We start from the raw sequence: 17,317 nt of genomic DNA on the forward strand, positions 1-17,317 counted from the left end.
TTGGGAGAATTGATAAGAAAATAGCGCTCGAGCAATCTCCCTTTGCCTTTCCATTTTCCCAATAATTATTGGGACAACCCAATAATTCACCCTAACTCTCCCTAAATAAAGTAGGAGTTGTGACTCTCCCAATACGTTAGTTAGATTGGGACGAGATTATTGGCAAACTACAAAAGCAACTCTCCCAATAATGGTAAAAATGATATTGGGATATCCCTATTAATTAGTTATTAGGAAAAAATTATTGGGAGACTGCTGGAGATGGAGATGCTCTAAGGCGACATCGCAATTAAAGTCTATGGTTTGTTTGTAAAATCATGACATGAAACTGTATATTGAAGATATGGTTTCGTTGATCACAAAAGAAAAAAAATTAGATGATGTGACTGTTTTGGGAACTGTCCTATGAAACCTCCCACGAAAGAATGACCTAACTAATTTTGCAATTAGCATAAATGCACTTTAGAATACACTGCGGAAGATACCTTACTAATGTAGCTCAAAGCTGCCCATCAATTGACGCAGTGGCATGCTAAAAAGATGCACATTTTGTTTTACCTTTCTGAAAGCAAAATAAGAAGAAGAAAAAAAGAAGGGAAGGCCTTAAACCACCGTGCCAGTTGCCAGCCTTTGCTTTACTGGCACCTGGAAAGTTGGAATACAGTAATCGGGACGAGTCCCGCGAGGAAAGTTTTAAAATATAGCTCCCATTCTCGCACAAGATTTGGAGATTTGCACCGGCACATGCACCACGCATTTTACCTAAATTAAATTACCCAGGAAAAGAAATGTGAGGAAAAAGGCACAACTTTGCAGGCACCAACCAACAACGCACTAATCCAGTAATCCGCACAACGGCACAAGAGTGTCGTGTACTGATCAGCACGCCTACTTAATCCGCCGCGCCTCCGTTTCCCGAATCCACAGCTAGCTAATTAATTTCACCGTAGTAGCTAGAACAAACCATCCAGCTCTCACGGTGCGGTGGCAGTGCACCGATGGTCAGGCTCGTCGTGGCAACATGCCTCCTACTCGCCGTCGCCGCTATCTTGGCGCTGGCGGCCGGGGAGCCTGAGGCCGAGGCCATGACCTCCTACATTGTGCACGTCGCGTCCTCGCACGCTCCACGGCCGTCCCGCCGGCGCGCGCTTGCCCAGGCCGCGTACTACGCCTCCTTCCTGCGTGACCACCTGCCCACGCACCTCCTGCACCCAACGCCGAGCGTGCACTACTCCTACACGCACGCCGCGACGGGCTTCGCGGCGCGCCTGACGGGGTGCCAGGCCGCGTACCTCGAGTCCCAGCCGTCCGTCCTCGCCGTCGTCCCCGACGCGATGCTGCAGCTGCACACCACGATGACGCCCTCTTTCCTCCGCCTGTCGGCGTTGTCGGGGCTACTCCCAGCATCCAACGGCGCCATGGACGTTGTTATAGGCGTCATCGACACCGGCATCTACCCCAAGGGCCGAGCGTCCTTCGCTGCTGACCCGTCGCTGCCGCCGCCGCCCGGATCGTTCCGTGGTGGCTGCGTCTCGACGCCGTCGTTCAACGGATCCACGTTCTGCAACAACAAGCTCGTCGGCGCCAAGTTTTTCTACCTGGGATACAAGGCTTTGAATGGCCGCCTGACTGATGAGACGGATCAGTCCATCTCGCCGCTAGACGTCAACGGCCATGGCACACACACCGCCTCCACTGCTGCTGGCTCTGCCGCCGCAGGCGCCGGGTTCTACAACTATGGCAAGGGCACGGCCGTAGGCGTGGCCCCCAACGCGCGTATTGCCGCCTACAAGGTGTGCTGGGAACACGGGTGCGCGGACTCTGACATCCTCGCTGCCTTCGATGAGGCCATTGCCGACAGAGTTAATGTCATCTCCTACTCAATTGGCCCTGTCGGCAAGGTGCCGAAGCTTCACAGAGACGGCGCGACCGTGGGTGCGTTCAGCGCCGTCCGGAAGGGCATCGTTGTCTCTGCCTCGGCAGGGAACGCCGGCCCCGGAGAGTCCACCGTCGGCAATATTGCACCGTGGATGTTGACAGTGGGAGCTTCAACCATCAACCGTCGGTTCCCTGGTACTGTCGTTCTCGGCAATGGCGACACCTTAAACGGCACTTCACTCTATGTTGGCAAGCCACTCGATGCGACCAAAATAGCGTTAGTCTATGGCGGGGATGTGGGCACGAACGTGTGTGAAGCTGGGAAGCTGGACAAAACTCTCGTTGCCGGGAAGATCGTGCTGTGCGACCATGATGACGAGAATGAGGTAGCGCAAGGCGAGGCTGTTAAACTCGCCGGTGGCGCCGGAGCAATCTTCGGGAGCACGGAAGACTCCGGCGAGCTGCCTCCGACAAGTCCTCACATCCTCCCCGCAACGACCATTTCATTTGCTGCTGCCAAGAAGATCAAGAAGTACATAAGCACGCATTCATCACCTACCGCGATGATCATGTTCCATGGCACCGTCGTTAGTCGGACGCCTTCTTCCCCCAGAATGGCAGACTTCTCGAGCCGCGGCCCGAACCTCCACGCGCCTGAGATCCTCAAGCCGGACATCACTGCCCCCGGCGTGGACATCCTCGCCGCCTGGACCGGCAAGAAGTCGCCCTCAAGTCTCGACAGCGACAAGAGGCGAGTGAAGTACAACATCATATCCGGAACATCCATGTCATGCCCCCATGTGAGTGGCATTGCGGCGCTACTCCGACAGGCGCGGCCGGACTGGAGCCCCGCCGCGATCAAATCTGCGATGATGACCACTGCGTACGTCTTGGACAACGCCGGCAATGTCATCAAGGACACGTCCACCGGCAGGGCGTCCACGCCGTTTGTGTACGGAGCCGGCCATGTGGACCCCAACCGCGCCGTCGACCCAGGCCTGGTGTACGACGCCGGCGTCAGGGACTACATCTCCTTCCTGTGCGCGCTCGGCTACACCTCCAAGGAGATCGGAATCTTCACAAGAGATGACTCCAGGGCCGACTACTGTTCAACACGCACAGGCTCCTCCGGCGACCTCAACTACCCTGCCTTCTCTGCTGTGTTTCACTCCGACATGGATGAGGTCACGCAACGGCGCGTCGTGCGAAACGTCGGGAGGAACGTCAGCGCCACGTACACGGCCAGAATCATCAGCCCTGCCGGTGTGCGTGTCACGGTGGAGCCTCGGAAGCTGCAGTTCACTGCGACGCAGCAGACGCGAGAGTACGTGATGACCTTCGCGCCGCGAGGAGACGCGCGTGTGACCGACAAGTACACGTTCGGGTCCATCGTGTGGAGCGACGGCGAGCACAAGGTGACCAGCCCCATCGCCATCACCTGGCCGGTGAGCCAAGTGGCAGCGTCGTGAACTTGTGATCCGATCGCGCTTACTTGCATGCGCTTGTCTTCGTTGTAACGGGTGCTTACAAATAAGGTGCCTCGTGTAGGCACTTTCTTTTATTATTATTTGGACTTTCGGTTCTCAATTGCTTTTATTCATAAATAAACATGCCTCATCATTTTTTTAAAGGCAAGTCTTCAACAGGATCCCAACTTGCTCATGCCGTCCACTTTGAACGTTTGGGGTTTGATTGAGCTGCCGGCACCAGGGTTGCAACCAAACAGCCCTTGAGTGCCTGCTGTCCGGTGCAGGTTCGCAACCAAACAGGCCTTGTGCCTCCCTGCATGCTTATATATGAATTTGTAATAGGCAATGCGGAACTCATGAATCTGCAGGCATAAAAATATTCGATGTGCAAGGATCAAGCATTATAATCTTGCTCATAAATGACAACGCCATCTAGCCATAACGGCGCTTGCTGTCTTTCAAGTTGCAAGGACACTACTCTAACCAACTAAATGGAAATGGCAGTTGCAAGCATGGTCCACGATAGGGGAATTAAGCTGAATTATTACGTAGTTCAGTCGAGTGAATGGCGCATCGCACAACCACGCATACTATCCTCTTGATCAGATAAACAATGGCAGCAGCAGCGTCTAGTTTCAATGCTGGAAGGATGAATGCCAGGATCCGTTTAGGATGTGTTTGGTTGGTTGTATCATTTGATTCATGTATCAAATGATTCAAAATAATGCTTATCCTTTTGTTTGGTTGGGTGAATTGTACCAACTCATCCAGGATGAAACCATCCCACTTAATATATTATTCTACTAATTAGAGTGAACCATATGATACAAGCAAATTGGTTGAACCACCCCATCCAGGATCATCCATGCATGCATCATGTGGTCCATGCAACCAAACACACCCTTAGATCTCGATTTTGATGGCATTGTACAAACTGCCCAGAATAATAGCATCACTCGACATTGCTGCTACCTCCGTTCGATGTTACCATTCTAGTCGCGTTCGTTGTCCCGTTTGGACTCGTGATTACCCGTTCGGTGCTGCCGTGCTGGACTACTAGGGTTCAGTACCAGAATTGAGCATGTTGTCAAAAGCACCTGGATTTTTTTTAATCTCGGATTTGTGTTTTAAGGATGGATATTTTTTTTGAAACGATATGATACTACGATAATAGGTAATATGAGATCAGAATAATTTGTGTTTTTGAATTTGTGTATGTTTGCCTCGTACATGAGTTAGGACTAAACCGTAAGGAGCTCAAACCTAACAGTTACTTACACATCTACTCCCTCCGTCCCCAAATACTATTCGTTTTAGCTTTTCTAGATACATATATCTTGCTATGTATCTAGATATAATATATATGTAGGTGCATATCAAAAATCTAGAAAAGTTAAAACGAATAGTAATTTGGGACAGAGGGAGAGTACTAGGTAATGCGTGACTCAGGTGAAAAGAAGAGTACCGCACGATGCAATTAGAGAATGCGTGACTCATGAATATGCCGGTGCATAAAAGGTAAAAGACTGCAAATGTGCAAGCGCAAGGATCAAGCATTGCAAAGTTGTTCATACCTCTCCACTCGCCATCTGCCATGATGGCGCTTGTTGTCTTGCAAGTTCCATGGATACTACTCCTACCAAGTAAATGAAAATGGCAGCTGCAGCATGGGCCACGATAGAGGCAGAACGTTGAAAAAGACATTAATTATTCCGTAGTTCAGTCGAGTGGATCACACATCGCACAATCAGGCATCCTATCCTCAGCGCCTCACCTTGATAAACAACCAGGGCGCTGCTGGATGCGTGGACCGTGGAGATCTCGACTTTGATGCATGACCCTGTACAAGCTGCCCAGAGTGGTAGCATCACTCTACATGGCGGCTGATCCACCGTTCGACGGCCAGGTCACAGCAATGGGGCTCGTGACGTTGTGCACGCCGTCGCTCCACGAGATCGACCCGAACGAGTACTTCGCGTCCACGATCACCGGATTGCCGGACACAGCGATCGTGATCTCGTAGGCCAGGCTCCTGTTCTTGTCGTCGAACACGAGCTTGCTCGGGCTCACCGTGACATCCACGCCGGAGGGGCTGACGATCTTGGATTCGTATACCGCGCTGGAGTTGCTGCCGACGTTGCGCACCACCCTGTGGTAGGTGACTGAATCCTTGTAGGAGGAGAAGACAGCCGCGAAGGCAGGGTAGTTGAGGTCGCCGGAGCGCGCGAATTTCCTCGAGCAGTCGGCGACAGAGCTGTCCTTTGTGAAGATGGAGATCAGGGACGGAGGGTAGCCGAGCGTGCAGAGGAAGGCGACGTAGTCGTCGGTGCCGGCGTCGTACACCAGGCCGGGGTCGAGGGCGCTGTTGGGGTCGACGTGGCCGGCGCCGCGGACGAACGGCGTCGACTCAACGCCGGTGGCGAGGTCCTTGATGGTTTCCCCGGAGTTGTCCAAGTTGTACGCCGTGGTCATGAGCGCCGACTTGATCGCCGCCGGGCTCCAGTCCGGATGCGCCTGGCGGAGCAGCGCGGCGAGGCCGCTCACGTGCGGGCACGACATGGACGTCCCGGAGATGATGTTGAACTCGACGCGCCTCGAGTCGATGTCGAGGTCGGTGGGGGAGGCGGCGCCGGTCCAGGCCGCGAGTATGTTGACGCCGGGGGCGATGACGTCGGGCTTGAGGATCTCCCGCGCGCGGTAGTTGGGTCCTCTGCTCGAGAACGACGCGACCCGCGGCGCCGACGGCGATTTGCCGATGACCGTACCGCGGAACACGATGGTCGCCGTCGGCGACGGATCGGTCTGGACGTAGTACTTGATCTTGTCGCCGAACTTCTGCCCGACCATCGTCGCCGGCACGAGGTGGGAGTCGGCAACGAGTTCCTCGCCACTAGCCTCTGTGTTGGCGAGGATCATGCCGGCTCCACCGGCGAGCTTCACCGCCGCGCCTTTCTCGACACGAGCGGTTTTACCACGCTCACAGAGCACGATCTTGCCGGCCACCTTCTTCGGGTCGAGCTCGCCCAGTAGGCACAGGCGGGAACCACAGTCCCCGGCGAACACCAACGGCAGCTGGGTGGAGTTGAGAGGATCACCGGCGTATAGAGAAACACCGCCAAACACGCGGCCGTCGCCGAGAACCACATCGGCGGGAAACTCGCGGTCGATGGTGGATGCGCCGACGGTCAGTATCCACGGCGCAATGTTGGTGGCGGTGTACTCACCGGGGCCGGAGTTTCCGGCGGAGCAGGAGACGACGATGCCCTTGCTCACCGCATGGAAAGCGCCGATGGCGATGGAATCTTGGAAGAAGCTGGGGGCGTACCCGCCGGCGCCGACGGAGAGGGAGATGACATCGACGCCGTCGGCGACGGCCTCGTCCATGGCGGCGAGGATGTCGGAGTCGTAGCAGCCGGACTTCCAGCAGATCTTGTACGCCGCGATGCGCGCGCCGGCGTCCATGCCCACTGCCTGTCCTTTGGCGTAGTCGAAGAATCCCGCGCCGGCCACCGGCGACCCCGCCGCCGTGGAGGCGGTGTGCGTCCCGTGGCCCTCGGTGTCCAACGGCGACTTGGACTCCTTGGTCTCATCGATTGGGTGGCCGAGAGCAGCCTCATACCCCTGGTAAAAGACCTTGGCGCCGATGAGCTTGCTGTTGCAGTAGGCGGAGGCGTTGAAAGATCCCGTGGAGACGCATCCACCGGAGAACGACGCGGGCGCCGGGCCGAGCCCAGCAGGTGCCGCAAACGAACCCCGGCCGATGGGGTAGAGCCCCGTGTCGAGGACGCCCACGACGGCCGACGACGCGCCCCGCGTCGCGGCCGGCAGGAGCCCGGCGGCCTCGGTCAGGTGGAGGAACGCCGGGGTGTGGGTGGTGTGCAGCTGCCGCGCCTGGTCCGGGTAGACGGCCAGGACGCCCTCCCCGGCCGCGGCGTGCGCCGCCTGCTCGGGCGTGAGGCGCGCCGCGATGCCCGTGGCCGCGTGCTGGTAGGAATAGAGCACGCGTGGCCGGGGCGCGCGCAGGCGGCGCGGGAGGAGGCGGCCGAGGACCGCTGCGCCGCCGCCGTTGGCGCGCGCCACGGTCAGCGCCGGGTGGTCGGGGGCGAGGTGGATGATGTACGTGGACTGCGAGCGCGCCTCGCCCACCGCGGCCGCTGCCGCGACGGCGGCGAGTGCGGCGAGAGCGAGGAGCACGGCGAGACGCGGGCCCCTGATCCTCGCCATGGCGCCGGGAGCAGATTGGTCAAGGCTGCTGTTGAGTGCGGAGACGGGGGTTGGTTGGGGATAATATAACAAGGGTGGGCCCGATGCAATGTGTGGACCCTGGATTCGCCACGCTGTCGTTTGGTTGCTGGATCTGCTGGGACTAAAAAGAGCTTGCCGTCTGGTTTCCCCAGGCTCTGGAATTCTTCACCGAGTTGTGATTGGCTGCTCGCCCTGACCTTTTTTTAGTGAAACACCGAGATGGCTTATGACTTCACCGAGTATGTACGTGGCCAGTGGCGGGTACGTAATAAAAGGAATTACACTCTTCGCAAGCAAGATAAGTTGTACAATGCTGAAACTGTGGCATCCAAGGGTTTGCGTGATGCATCCAAGCTTTTGCGACAGGGACAGTGATCTGCTTTACACTAGTAATGGTACTCCAGTCCTAATGTGGAACTGTGGGAGAAATCGCGGACGCTGAGCTCAGGTAGTAGAACCGTGAGAGTCTCTGACGTGGCAGTGACATCAGTGAGTGATAAACTTGGACTCTTTGTTTTTTGATTTTTTTTAAAATTTGTTCTTTTATAATTAACATGTCCTTAGAGATCCCATAAGGCAAAATTTTCATCTCCGAGTCCAGATCCCATAAGGCTTGATTTGTTACCAATTTGCAATTTTTTTCCCTTTTTGGTGAGTTTCGTCCAAGTCGTCTGTCTAAACGGACTCTTTGGCTCTCCGTAGCCACTAGCCAGCGACCGTCGCCTCCAACCCACTCCACGATCATCCCCTTGTAGTAGCGGTGAGAAAGGTGGGGTTATAGAGTTGGAACCGGGATCCTGACTTGAAGTTGGTGATCGGATTCTCCTATGGGCAAAATTTGGAGATTTCCTAGGTTCAGAGGATCAACTATCAATCGAGTCAAACGTTGAAATTCTCTGGTTTGTTATCCAGCTTCATGTTGAGATCGGAGACAAGCCATGTGCATGCCCGCAAAAAGTACTGCTGAAAATTCAGATAATCAGATTGGAAGTACACCTTCAGACTTTCAGATATAGCAGAGCAGTGTTGATGGTAGTTGGTACTGATTCATTTGATTAGCACAAATAAGCTGCTTGAAACTTCGATTTCTAGTGAAAAGCTGCAAATTGCAAGTAGATGGTTAATGTACATCCTACTGGCAATCTGAATATACCTGATCTTCAAATTGAAATCATCTACTGTAAAAGTTTCATGGAACGGTCAAACTGAAACTCACCTTCCCAGATGAGATCTCCAGAGATGAAACTGCAATTCCTTTGATAAAAGTAACTCCTTTTGAAGTATAGATTTTTTGAAACTGCAGTTCTCATAAAATTCAGCAATTTTTGGTGTAAACAGACGACCCGCTAAAAATGAAAAATCAACACACATATTTTGGCATTTAAACACCGGTGAGAAAAATGAGATTGTGTGTATATGATGCTAATCACTGATGTGTATATAAGAGTCATAGTATTCAGACTTCAGATGTTCATCAAATAATAGCATAAATCTACTTACTGCAGTGTTTTCCAGGGAAGACTATGGTAACCTTTATCTTGTTGGCAACCAAAGCAGCCGCACATTCCATTCCTATGTATCCACCACCAATGACAATAGCATTGCCTCCAGGAAATGATCTCATTACACTGACTAATTTATCTGCATCCACAATATCGCGCAGATAACAGACGTTCTCAGCATTTGAGCCACTACCTCCAAATTCTTCAAGCTTCAAGGCCTACATTTTAAACAGGCAAAATAACATGTTCTAAATCGATTTCCTGGCAAACACATAGGATACATGTTAAGTCCAAAAATAGCATAGGCTGAGCATACATAACCACAAACAGAATCTCAACATACAGGAGCACCTGTTGCAACAATAAGAGTTGTATAGCTGATAACTTCCCCTATGGAAGTAAGCAATGTCTTCTGGGTTCTGGCGCACATCAGCAGAAATTACCTTCGGTCCGAGAATAAGCTCAATACCTAGCCAAGTGGTAATAGATATCATCCAGAGTGCTGAACAAGCACTAGATAAGAAAATAACTTGATTACAGGCCCAAAGTACAGACGAGGGAAAACAAGAATGCTGATCCATCTATGTCGGAATAAAAAGGATGGTAACACTAACTCTTGTCACTTTCCAGATGTTATAGTCCAATTGAAATCTAACTAAACATAGAGATTGCCAACTTGTAAACACGAAAAAACATCGGCAGGAGCATACCGTGTTCTTTGTACCAATCTGCTGTAAGTAACTGATCGTTGGCACCAACACAAATATGAAATGCTGGGAGGCAAGCACCACCTGCAAATGTGATAAAATCCATTTCTAGAGTAAAAATAGATTTCAAGATCTCCGGCACCCAAATCATTTAAGCATACTTTATATGTGACCAGCGATAGCATGCAAACATCTGCTCGTCTGTTTGATAATGATGAAATTGCACGGAAAAACAAATTCAATATGAAAGTCATGCGGTTTCGAAACAGTGCGTGCCCTTTCTACACTCAATAATATAATTTGAAAGAACTAAAGCTTAGCAGTCTACTGCAGGTTGCCGCAATCTTGCAAGCAGCCATCAACTGAATCATTTCACAGATGCATGAGACAAAAGGTCTAGCAGACTGCATCCAATTTCAACTAATTTCAGCTGCACCAAATTGACATAGCCAAATCGAACGCAAAAGTAGTCTTTAGATACCTCCGCTCATGGAGGAGCTGCATGGGATTGTCCCAAACGGCGGCGCGGCGGGGTCGGAGACACTGAACGTGGTCTGACCGCCGAGCACGGGGCCACGAGCAACAAAGAGCGCGGTTGAGCAGCGTGGCATTCCGGAGACTGAGCGCATCCACATGATTGCTGAACCCGCTCACCCTTGGGCTCCATCAATCCTCCGCAACAAGGCATCAGCCGCCGCCGGAGGTTGGGAAGGTGAGGAGCTACGACCATGAATGGATGCATACGCCGGCGGAGGAAAGGAAAAGGAGCACGAGTACGGCCACGAGGATGACATGAATGACTTGGATATCTGCTTCCACCATTGCATTGCTCTCCAAATCCGTCGATTCCATGTCGCCGGCGGCCGGCGGCTGACTGGAGGAAGGGGGTCGCGGGGAAAGAGCGAGGATAGGGATAGCAGAGGCAAATAAGGGACTAATATGCAATAATTGTATTTCTAGGGGTCTTCATGTAAAAATCGAACCAGTATAGGGTTGTTTATATAAAGATCGCGATTATTCCAGTTTAGGAGGGTTTATGGGAGGATAATCGCGATCCAAATTGGGGTTATTTGCAAATAAGTTCTGACCGCATTCTGTCCGTTGGACAGGGGTGAAGCTGCGTGTCGCCATCGGGGTCGCCCGACCCCGACCCCGACCCCGACGATTTTTGGCGAATCTCTTGTACCTATCGATTTTCACCAGCTTGGATCCCAATAAAAATTCATGCAGACCCGGTGGACCGGCCGGCCTCGGCCTGGCTGCCCAGCAGCCCACACAGGCAGCACATGTCCACGCCAACAAAACCCCAAGCCCTCGTCAATTCTTGAAAAGGAAATTGCCCCCAGCCAGCAATGATGGGAATCTTGATTGAGGCACTTCAAGAAGAGATAACAGTGCATCAAACCCCAATCGTTCTACTCATCATTCTTCAAAGGTTTCACGACATGAGGAAAATTTTGATGAGCTGTAACATGATCCAGCAGATAGAAGGAGAATATCAGATTACATAGGCCAACAGCTACAAGATGATATAAGGCGTAAGTATTTGACCAGAGGCCCTTTTAAACCACCACCTGGTTTTAAGTGTCCGGAGACAATGATAGCAGGCCATCCACGTCGATGTCAACCTAAATGGTTCACTGCATACGATTGGCTAGAGTATAGTGAAAAGGTCGATAAGTGTTTTTGTTTATTTTGATTCAACACAACTAAAAGATCTTGGTCGTGAGCTTCATATATACATTTATAACGTGCGAGCTGATGAAAGATTTGCCAATTTGAATACTATTTTTGAGCTTGCTAACATGATGGTGGCTACAAATAAGGATGAGTATTTTTCTCTGGTCTGTCATCCTATTGCTATTGCATTGGTTGAGAGATGCTTTTCAACAATGAAAATTGGGAAGACAATACTACGAAATCATATCGGCGATAAATTTATGAATGACTGTATCGTATGCTTGAGCTGTTGAGCATGGCCGTCCGGCCAGGGTTTTGAATCCGAAATTTGTACTAGACAATCTGAGCATGTCCGTGCTTACTACTGTGTCAATTTATTGCTGCACACTTTACCAGCATGTACGTACCACCTCTAACGATTTCTCATAGAGCATTAAGCATTCCGACGGGGACAGTGACCTTTTTTTTTGTTCTGGGGATAGGACGTGTCACGCGTGCTTCTATGACCATGGCGGTGTTAGGCTTAGCTACAGGTAAGAGGTACGTACTCCAGGTGTTGCGTAGAAGAAACGGCGGACGTGTAGAGCACCGAAAAAATTGATGGCACGCTCAGGACGCGCGCACGCAACAGCGTTGCATTCGCTGCAGTCACAGAGTCACTGCCGGGGCTACGGGCTCCAATCGAAATATGCGTGCCATAAACTTAGGAATTTGGACGGGATCACGGCGAAAAGGGGGCCTCGTGCGCACGTAGGTGGATGGGTCGGTGAGTGGAGTGGATTCTGGGATCACTGGGCCACTGGGGGTACGTGAAAGGACGGATGAGAAGCGATTCCACGTCTCCCGACAAAGCTAGCGGAGGAGAAAATGAGATGGACAGCGGGACCAGATGGGGATGAGCATCTCTGTGTCACTGTCATCTGGGCCCGCCGGCAAGAGATCATGTCATGCCAATATGCTTGGTGCAGGGGGAAGAATATAGGAAGGTCGAAGTGAAGTGATGCCAAAGAAACATGACTGTAGGTGAAGAGAAAAGGGCACAGATTTGACGAAAAGATCATCAATCTGACTTACTCATCCGTCAGCAGTAGAAATAATAGAAACACGATCCCAGAAATAATCAGATGGATGAGGGGGTGTTTGGATACCAAGGGCTAAACTTTAGCCCTGTCACGTCGGATGTTCGGATGTTAATTAGGAGGATTAAACATGAGCTAATTACAAAACTAATAACAGAACCCCTAGGCTAAATCACGAGACGAATCTATTAAGCCTAATTAATCCATCATTAACGAATGGTTACTGTAGCACCACATTGTCAAATCATGGACTAATTAGGCTTAATAGATTCGTCTCACGATTTAGCCTAGGGGTTGTGCAATTAGTTTTGTAATTAAACTACGTTTAATACTCCTAATTAATGTCCAAACATACGATGTGACAGTTTAGCCCCTATCTTCCAAACACCCCTTGAAACAAGAGGCCTACCCCATGTCAGCAGTAGAAATAATAGAAACATGATGACAGGTCAAAATAAACCTGCGTGTGTTAGGCCTCGCCTTCAATGGAACGGTGACCTAAACTGTGTCAAATGTATGGAAAGAACACAATCCAAGAATCTTGCAAAATACCATAGAACAACAAAGAGCAAAATAAGACACTGATCACATAAGATGCGCATAAGTGCTGCATTTTTTGTGTGGTTGTTATGACTGGCGATTGAGTCTCTCTGCTTCTTCCTCAATTGAACAGCAGAGCTCCCGGCTTCTTCTTTTTTTTAAAAAAAAAACATTTCCTTGTCTCCCTCTGGATGACACAAATGCTTCAGTACGGTAGAAAACAAAATTCGTCCTTTATATTTTTTTGTTCCTTTCTCTCCTGACGCATTTTGTACAACGTACACTTGAACAGGACTAAAATCTTCTTCCCCCTCCCACAAATCTGTACTGCTTCAGTACGGTAGAAAACAAAATTCTTAGCACAAATCTGTACAGGAAAGCAGTCAAGCTGGGCCATCGCAACTCGGGGCCGTGGGCTTCTCGTTTCGTGGGCCGTATCAATACGTGTGTGCCTCGTCTGGGGGGTTTCGAAATGCTCGATTACTTCTGGGCCGTATTCTCTGGAGAAACATAGATTCGCGATCGCGCGCCACACAGCAGCAACGGATACGGATTTCGTGAAAAAGAAACAGTTAATCCCGCACCATCATTTTAATTATTGCTTTTTTTGTTCCCAGAGCTATCGTACACCACCGAATATTTTAAAACAAGGAGTAAGTAGCAAATCCTCGCTGTGCATGTGATCGATGATGCCATACATGTGTTTCTTATGTATACATGAAGCTTTGACCCTCTAGAGATTAGTGGTTGATACTATAAACAAATGAATTATACTCCCCGTTCCAAATTATAGTTCGTTTTGAGTTTTCTTGGTTCATAGATGTTATTATGCACCTAGACATACACTATATCTAACCTAAACAATCTAAAACAACCTGCAATTTAAAACGGAGCATCGACGTGCTACCGGTTGGTGTGTATCGTACAGTGTGTCATGCATTCCGATTGAACCAGTGAGGTAAGCTCTGACGCATGCTACCGAATTTTTCTTTTATAATACCCATCATCTCCGATGCATGCATGCTTACTCCACAAGTATGCTGCCACGGCTCATCACAAGAAGACAATGATCCACAGATAACAGAATCACATTTTCAGTTGGCTTGTTGATCCCACCAAGCTTGATATGAAACATCACTCTACTGCTCACCATTCATGACCACATCACAATTCAGAATTCAGATGTCACTGTCGAGAAGTTGGGAGTGGCTGATATCGAGCCAAGATTAATTGGCAACACATGCACTTTCGTGCATGGAATTTTAATTTTTCCAGTCCACAAGCTGTCGCTGTCTTTCAACGTACACTCGAACAGGACAAAATTCTTCTTCCCTCTCCCACACGCAGCAGCAGCACACCACTGAAAGCTGGGGGCAGAGTGCATCTAAACCGCAACCTGATGCTAGTTAATTCGCATGTTTACCTATCTAGTTACTGGTAGGTAACTAGATTACCAATCAGTTCACTCCTACTAGTTTAAGCAGGATGTTTTCCTTGTTTTCTTGCGTATTAAGCTGGTAATAGCAGCAGTACGAGCCATTCATGCAGGGCTGCAGACTTGCAGGCCACATGTGTACACCTCACGCCGGCTTATCTGACCTCACCATTTCCCAAGAGCTGCCCATCCACCTCCCATTCTATAAACAAATGCTGCAAGCTTAACCGTATCGTAAACTACTCATACGCTTACACAAATCACGGCCACCACATACCATTGTCCATTAGCCTGATAGCTATCAATCCTCCTTGCCAGGGCAAGCAGCAGGGGAAGATCCAGAGACCAGAGGCGAGAGAGATGGGCGACCTGCAGCCCGCGGCAGTCCGCGTCCCGCGGCGGGCGATGCAGTTCCGGGTGCCAAGGAGGCCGGTGGCCAGGGCGGCGGGGGCGGAGGCGGCGCCGCCGATGCCGGCGGGGGGAAAGAAGAAGAAGATGGCGGTGGTGAGGCTCGGCGGGAAGAGGAGGCTGTTCGGCGCGATCCGGCGGCTCCGGATGCGGTGGCTGGCGGTGCTGTACCGGCGCACGCTGCGGCGGCTGCGCGCTTACTACGCCACGGCGATCAACGACCTCCTCGAGGGCGCCGCGGTCATCAGCTCCATCCGCGGGCCGGCGGGCGCCGACTGCTCCTTCGGCACCGCGTTCGCGCCGGTGGTCACCGTCGGGTACTGAATTCTCACGGCCGGCTGCATGCGGCACGCAGAGACGTCGAGCCCTGTATGGATGCTGTGCTGAAGGGCTGGTGCCTGGATGTATGCTTGTATAGACGCCAATCTCTCTCGCTCCAGCAATTTCTTTTGCTCACTTTCTCTTCCTCCTTGATCAGTTGATCTGATGTGTTCTTTGCTAGCAGAGTCGTCAATTCAGCAATCAACATGTGCATGACAGTTCTCCTGGCCTTGCTACTTTTTTTTATGTCAAGAAATCAGAAAACATAGAGACAAAACTCTCTGTTTCGGATTTCCTTGACGACGCAAATAATACTTTTCACGTTTCTATCGACCATTTCCCCCCACAAGAGTTGCTTATCGATGCTTATTGTGCAGTTCATATACATATAGTACGCTATGTAGTACTAGAAGAGCGCGCTCTTTTTTCTTGTTGTCCAACAGTATGTGCACTAATTACATGACAGATTTCAAACACACAAATTGAACACAATATAGAACCACATACGCTCTCGTTTCTTATTGTCCTACAAGATGCACGTGTCTGGTTGATTACATGACAGATTTTGGATTAGTAGCATAGCTATAGAAATATTTTCACATCATAGTATTTTGGGAAAAAAAACCCCCACAAACCACAAGAAAGGAGGATAATATGAATGCACTATTGTAGCTGTTTTTCTATTTGAAAGAAAGTAGGCTATCCTTTTTTTTTCAATAAATAAAAGAGTGCTTTTGTTCATCACTTAGGAGTTAGGAACATGATTAAAATAATTTACGATTAACTCTCTAGTTCAACGTGGTGCTTGTATTGTATACGCCACACAGCACGATGTTTACCATACTTGTATAGTAGCTAAGTTCATCAGCTACTCAATTGCACTCTGTTCTGATCTTTATGGCTCATCACAGGAGGTGAAACAAGATGATGCATCTGTTCGCAACGGAGTAGCTGATGAACTAGCGACAAACCGACAGCAGAGCATTTCTTGATGGGTTGCCAGGTTGGCATCTTTCCTTTCAAAGATCCTGTGGCTCATGTGAGTGTGACATGTCACCGCTACTGGAAGATAAGGGTTGCAACTACTGAAAAGGCTCAATATACTATGCATGCATTTTTTTTTGTCTCGTTTAACTACATCTGGCCAGTATAATTTGTTGATCAAAATGGCCAACGGCCTTATGGAAAATAATCAATGACTATCACTTTGCTCCGACAAAGTACAATTTTTTTTGGGTCTAAAACATGTGGTATGATCAGAAAGAGTTCTAATACAACAGCAGCACTAATCCGCCAAGGAAACAACACGAGCAGTCGAGCACCTTGAAACAAACACTGCAACTTTATGTTGCCAAGACATATACTCTCCGTTCCAAATTATAATTCATTTTGATTTTTCTAGGTTCTAGATATAATGTATATCTAGATATATAATAGTATCTATGAATCTTAAAAAATCAAAACGGCTTATAATTTGGAACGGTGGGAGTAACAAGTTAACAACCCATTTCAACTGTTGCAAAAGCGGAGACGCGCGCGAGAGAATAAATGTGACGATTCTATTTGCAGTTTGCACACCTTGCATTGCTCATCATCATTATTTTTTTAGAAAATAGATAAGCCACTGCTCATCTCCAACAAAACTGCATGCCTTTTTTTTTTGCTGATTTTGTTAGAAACTTAGAATAGATCCAATATCGATCACATCACATACTAATTGCATTGTGGCCCAATATGGTAATATCTGAACAAAAGAACCCTTCGCTAAAGCCCCCACCCAGTCCACCAGTTTTCTTCAAACTCCAAAATAGGCCTAGCCCAGCTACACAGGCCCAATTGAAGTCCATGTACCCTTCTCTACGCTCAATGCCTGCGCGGCGCCATCGTCCATCGCGGGGAGGCTGCCGCCGCTACGGCTCCACCTCCACGCGACCCGCCGCTGATCACGCCAGCTCCCTCCATTAGAGCGCCGTCTCACAGCCTCAACCTCTCGCATATAAAGCACCTCCCCCGAATAAAGCTGCCCTGCCGGTACCGCAGCCCAGATATAGAA

General features: G+C 50.0%; 4 protein-coding genes across 7 annotated transcripts; 2 read left to right on the top strand and 2 right to left on the bottom strand.

The window, feature by feature from the left end:
• The first annotated feature begins 959 nt into the window (after positions 1-959).
• On the top strand, positions 960-4,068 carry LOC101777074 (subtilisin-like protease SBT1.4). Its single transcript, XM_004954057.2, has one exon. The coding sequence runs from the start codon at positions 999-1,001 to the stop codon at positions 3,345-3,347; it is 2,349 nt and encodes a 782-aa protein (XP_004954114.1). The 5' UTR covers positions 960-998; the 3' UTR covers positions 3,348-4,068.
• Positions 4,069-4,880: 812 nt separating this feature from the next.
• Positions 4,881-7,747, bottom strand: LOC101777493 (subtilisin-like protease SBT1.4). Its single transcript, XM_004954058.3, has one exon. The coding sequence runs from the start codon at positions 7,569-7,571 to the stop codon at positions 5,220-5,222; it is 2,352 nt and encodes a 783-aa protein (XP_004954115.1). The 5' UTR covers positions 7,572-7,747; the 3' UTR covers positions 4,881-5,219.
• A 731-nt stretch (positions 7,748-8,478) lies between these two features.
• On the bottom strand, positions 8,479-10,718 carry LOC101777904 (monodehydroascorbate reductase 4, peroxisomal). 4 transcript variants are annotated; one of them, XM_004954060.2, is made up of 6 exons: positions 10,283-10,718; positions 9,805-9,885; positions 9,438-9,563; positions 9,093-9,312; positions 8,809-8,889; positions 8,479-8,691 (listed from the first exon to the last, which is right to left on the bottom strand). In XM_004954060.2, exons 3-6 carry the CDS (start codon positions 9,522-9,524, stop codon positions 8,681-8,683), a joined length of 399 nt encoding a protein of 132 aa, XP_004954117.1. In that variant the 5' UTR covers positions 9,525-9,563; positions 9,805-9,885; positions 10,283-10,718; the 3' UTR covers positions 8,479-8,680. The 4 variants fall into 4 exon arrangements, 2 of the variants coding, with proteins under 2 accessions (XP_004954117.1, XP_022682306.1); XM_022826571.1 differs by having other exon boundaries at positions 8,809-8,938; XR_001164285.2 differs by having other exon boundaries at positions 8,809-9,312; positions 9,446-9,563.
• Positions 10,719-14,648: 3,930 nt separating this feature from the next.
• On the top strand, positions 14,649-15,613 carry LOC101779641. Its single transcript, XM_004954065.4, has one exon. It carries the CDS (start codon positions 14,896-14,898, stop codon positions 15,265-15,267), a length of 372 nt encoding a protein of 123 aa, XP_004954122.1. The 5' UTR covers positions 14,649-14,895; the 3' UTR covers positions 15,268-15,613.
• Positions 15,614-17,317: the final 1,704 nt, after the last annotated feature.

Source organism: Setaria italica, chromosome I (genome assembly GCF_000263155.2).
Source record: "Setaria italica strain Yugu1 chromosome I, Setaria_italica_v2.0, whole genome shotgun sequence".
Lineage (NCBI taxonomy): Eukaryota > Viridiplantae > Streptophyta > Magnoliopsida > Poales > Poaceae > Setaria > Setaria italica.

Excerpts from the sequence above, each read along its gene's own strand:
- LOC101777074 (XM_004954057.2), top strand. The coding sequence starts at position 999 with ATGGTCAGGCTCGTCGTGGCAACATGCCTCCTACTCGCCGTCGCCGCT.
- LOC101777493 (XM_004954058.3), bottom strand. The coding sequence starts at position 7,571 with ATGGCGAGGATCAGGGGCCCGCGTCTCGCCGTGCTCCTCGCTCTCGCC.
- LOC101777904 (XM_022826571.1), bottom strand. The coding sequence starts at position 9,524 with ATGTGCGCCAGAACCCAGAAGACATTGCTTACTTCCATAGGGGAAGTT. Across the intron at positions 9,313-9,437 it reads TTGTTGCAACAGGTGCTCCT|GCCTTGAAGCTTGAAGAATT; the intron begins GTATGTTGAGAT and ends TTTAAAATGTAG. Across the intron at positions 8,692-8,808 it reads TGGAGATCTCATCTGGGAAG|CTTTTCACTAGAAATCGAAG; the intron begins GTGAGTTTCAGT and ends TGCAATTTGCAG.
- LOC101779641 (XM_004954065.4), top strand. The coding sequence starts at position 14,896 with ATGGGCGACCTGCAGCCCGCGGCAGTCCGCGTCCCGCGGCGGGCGATG.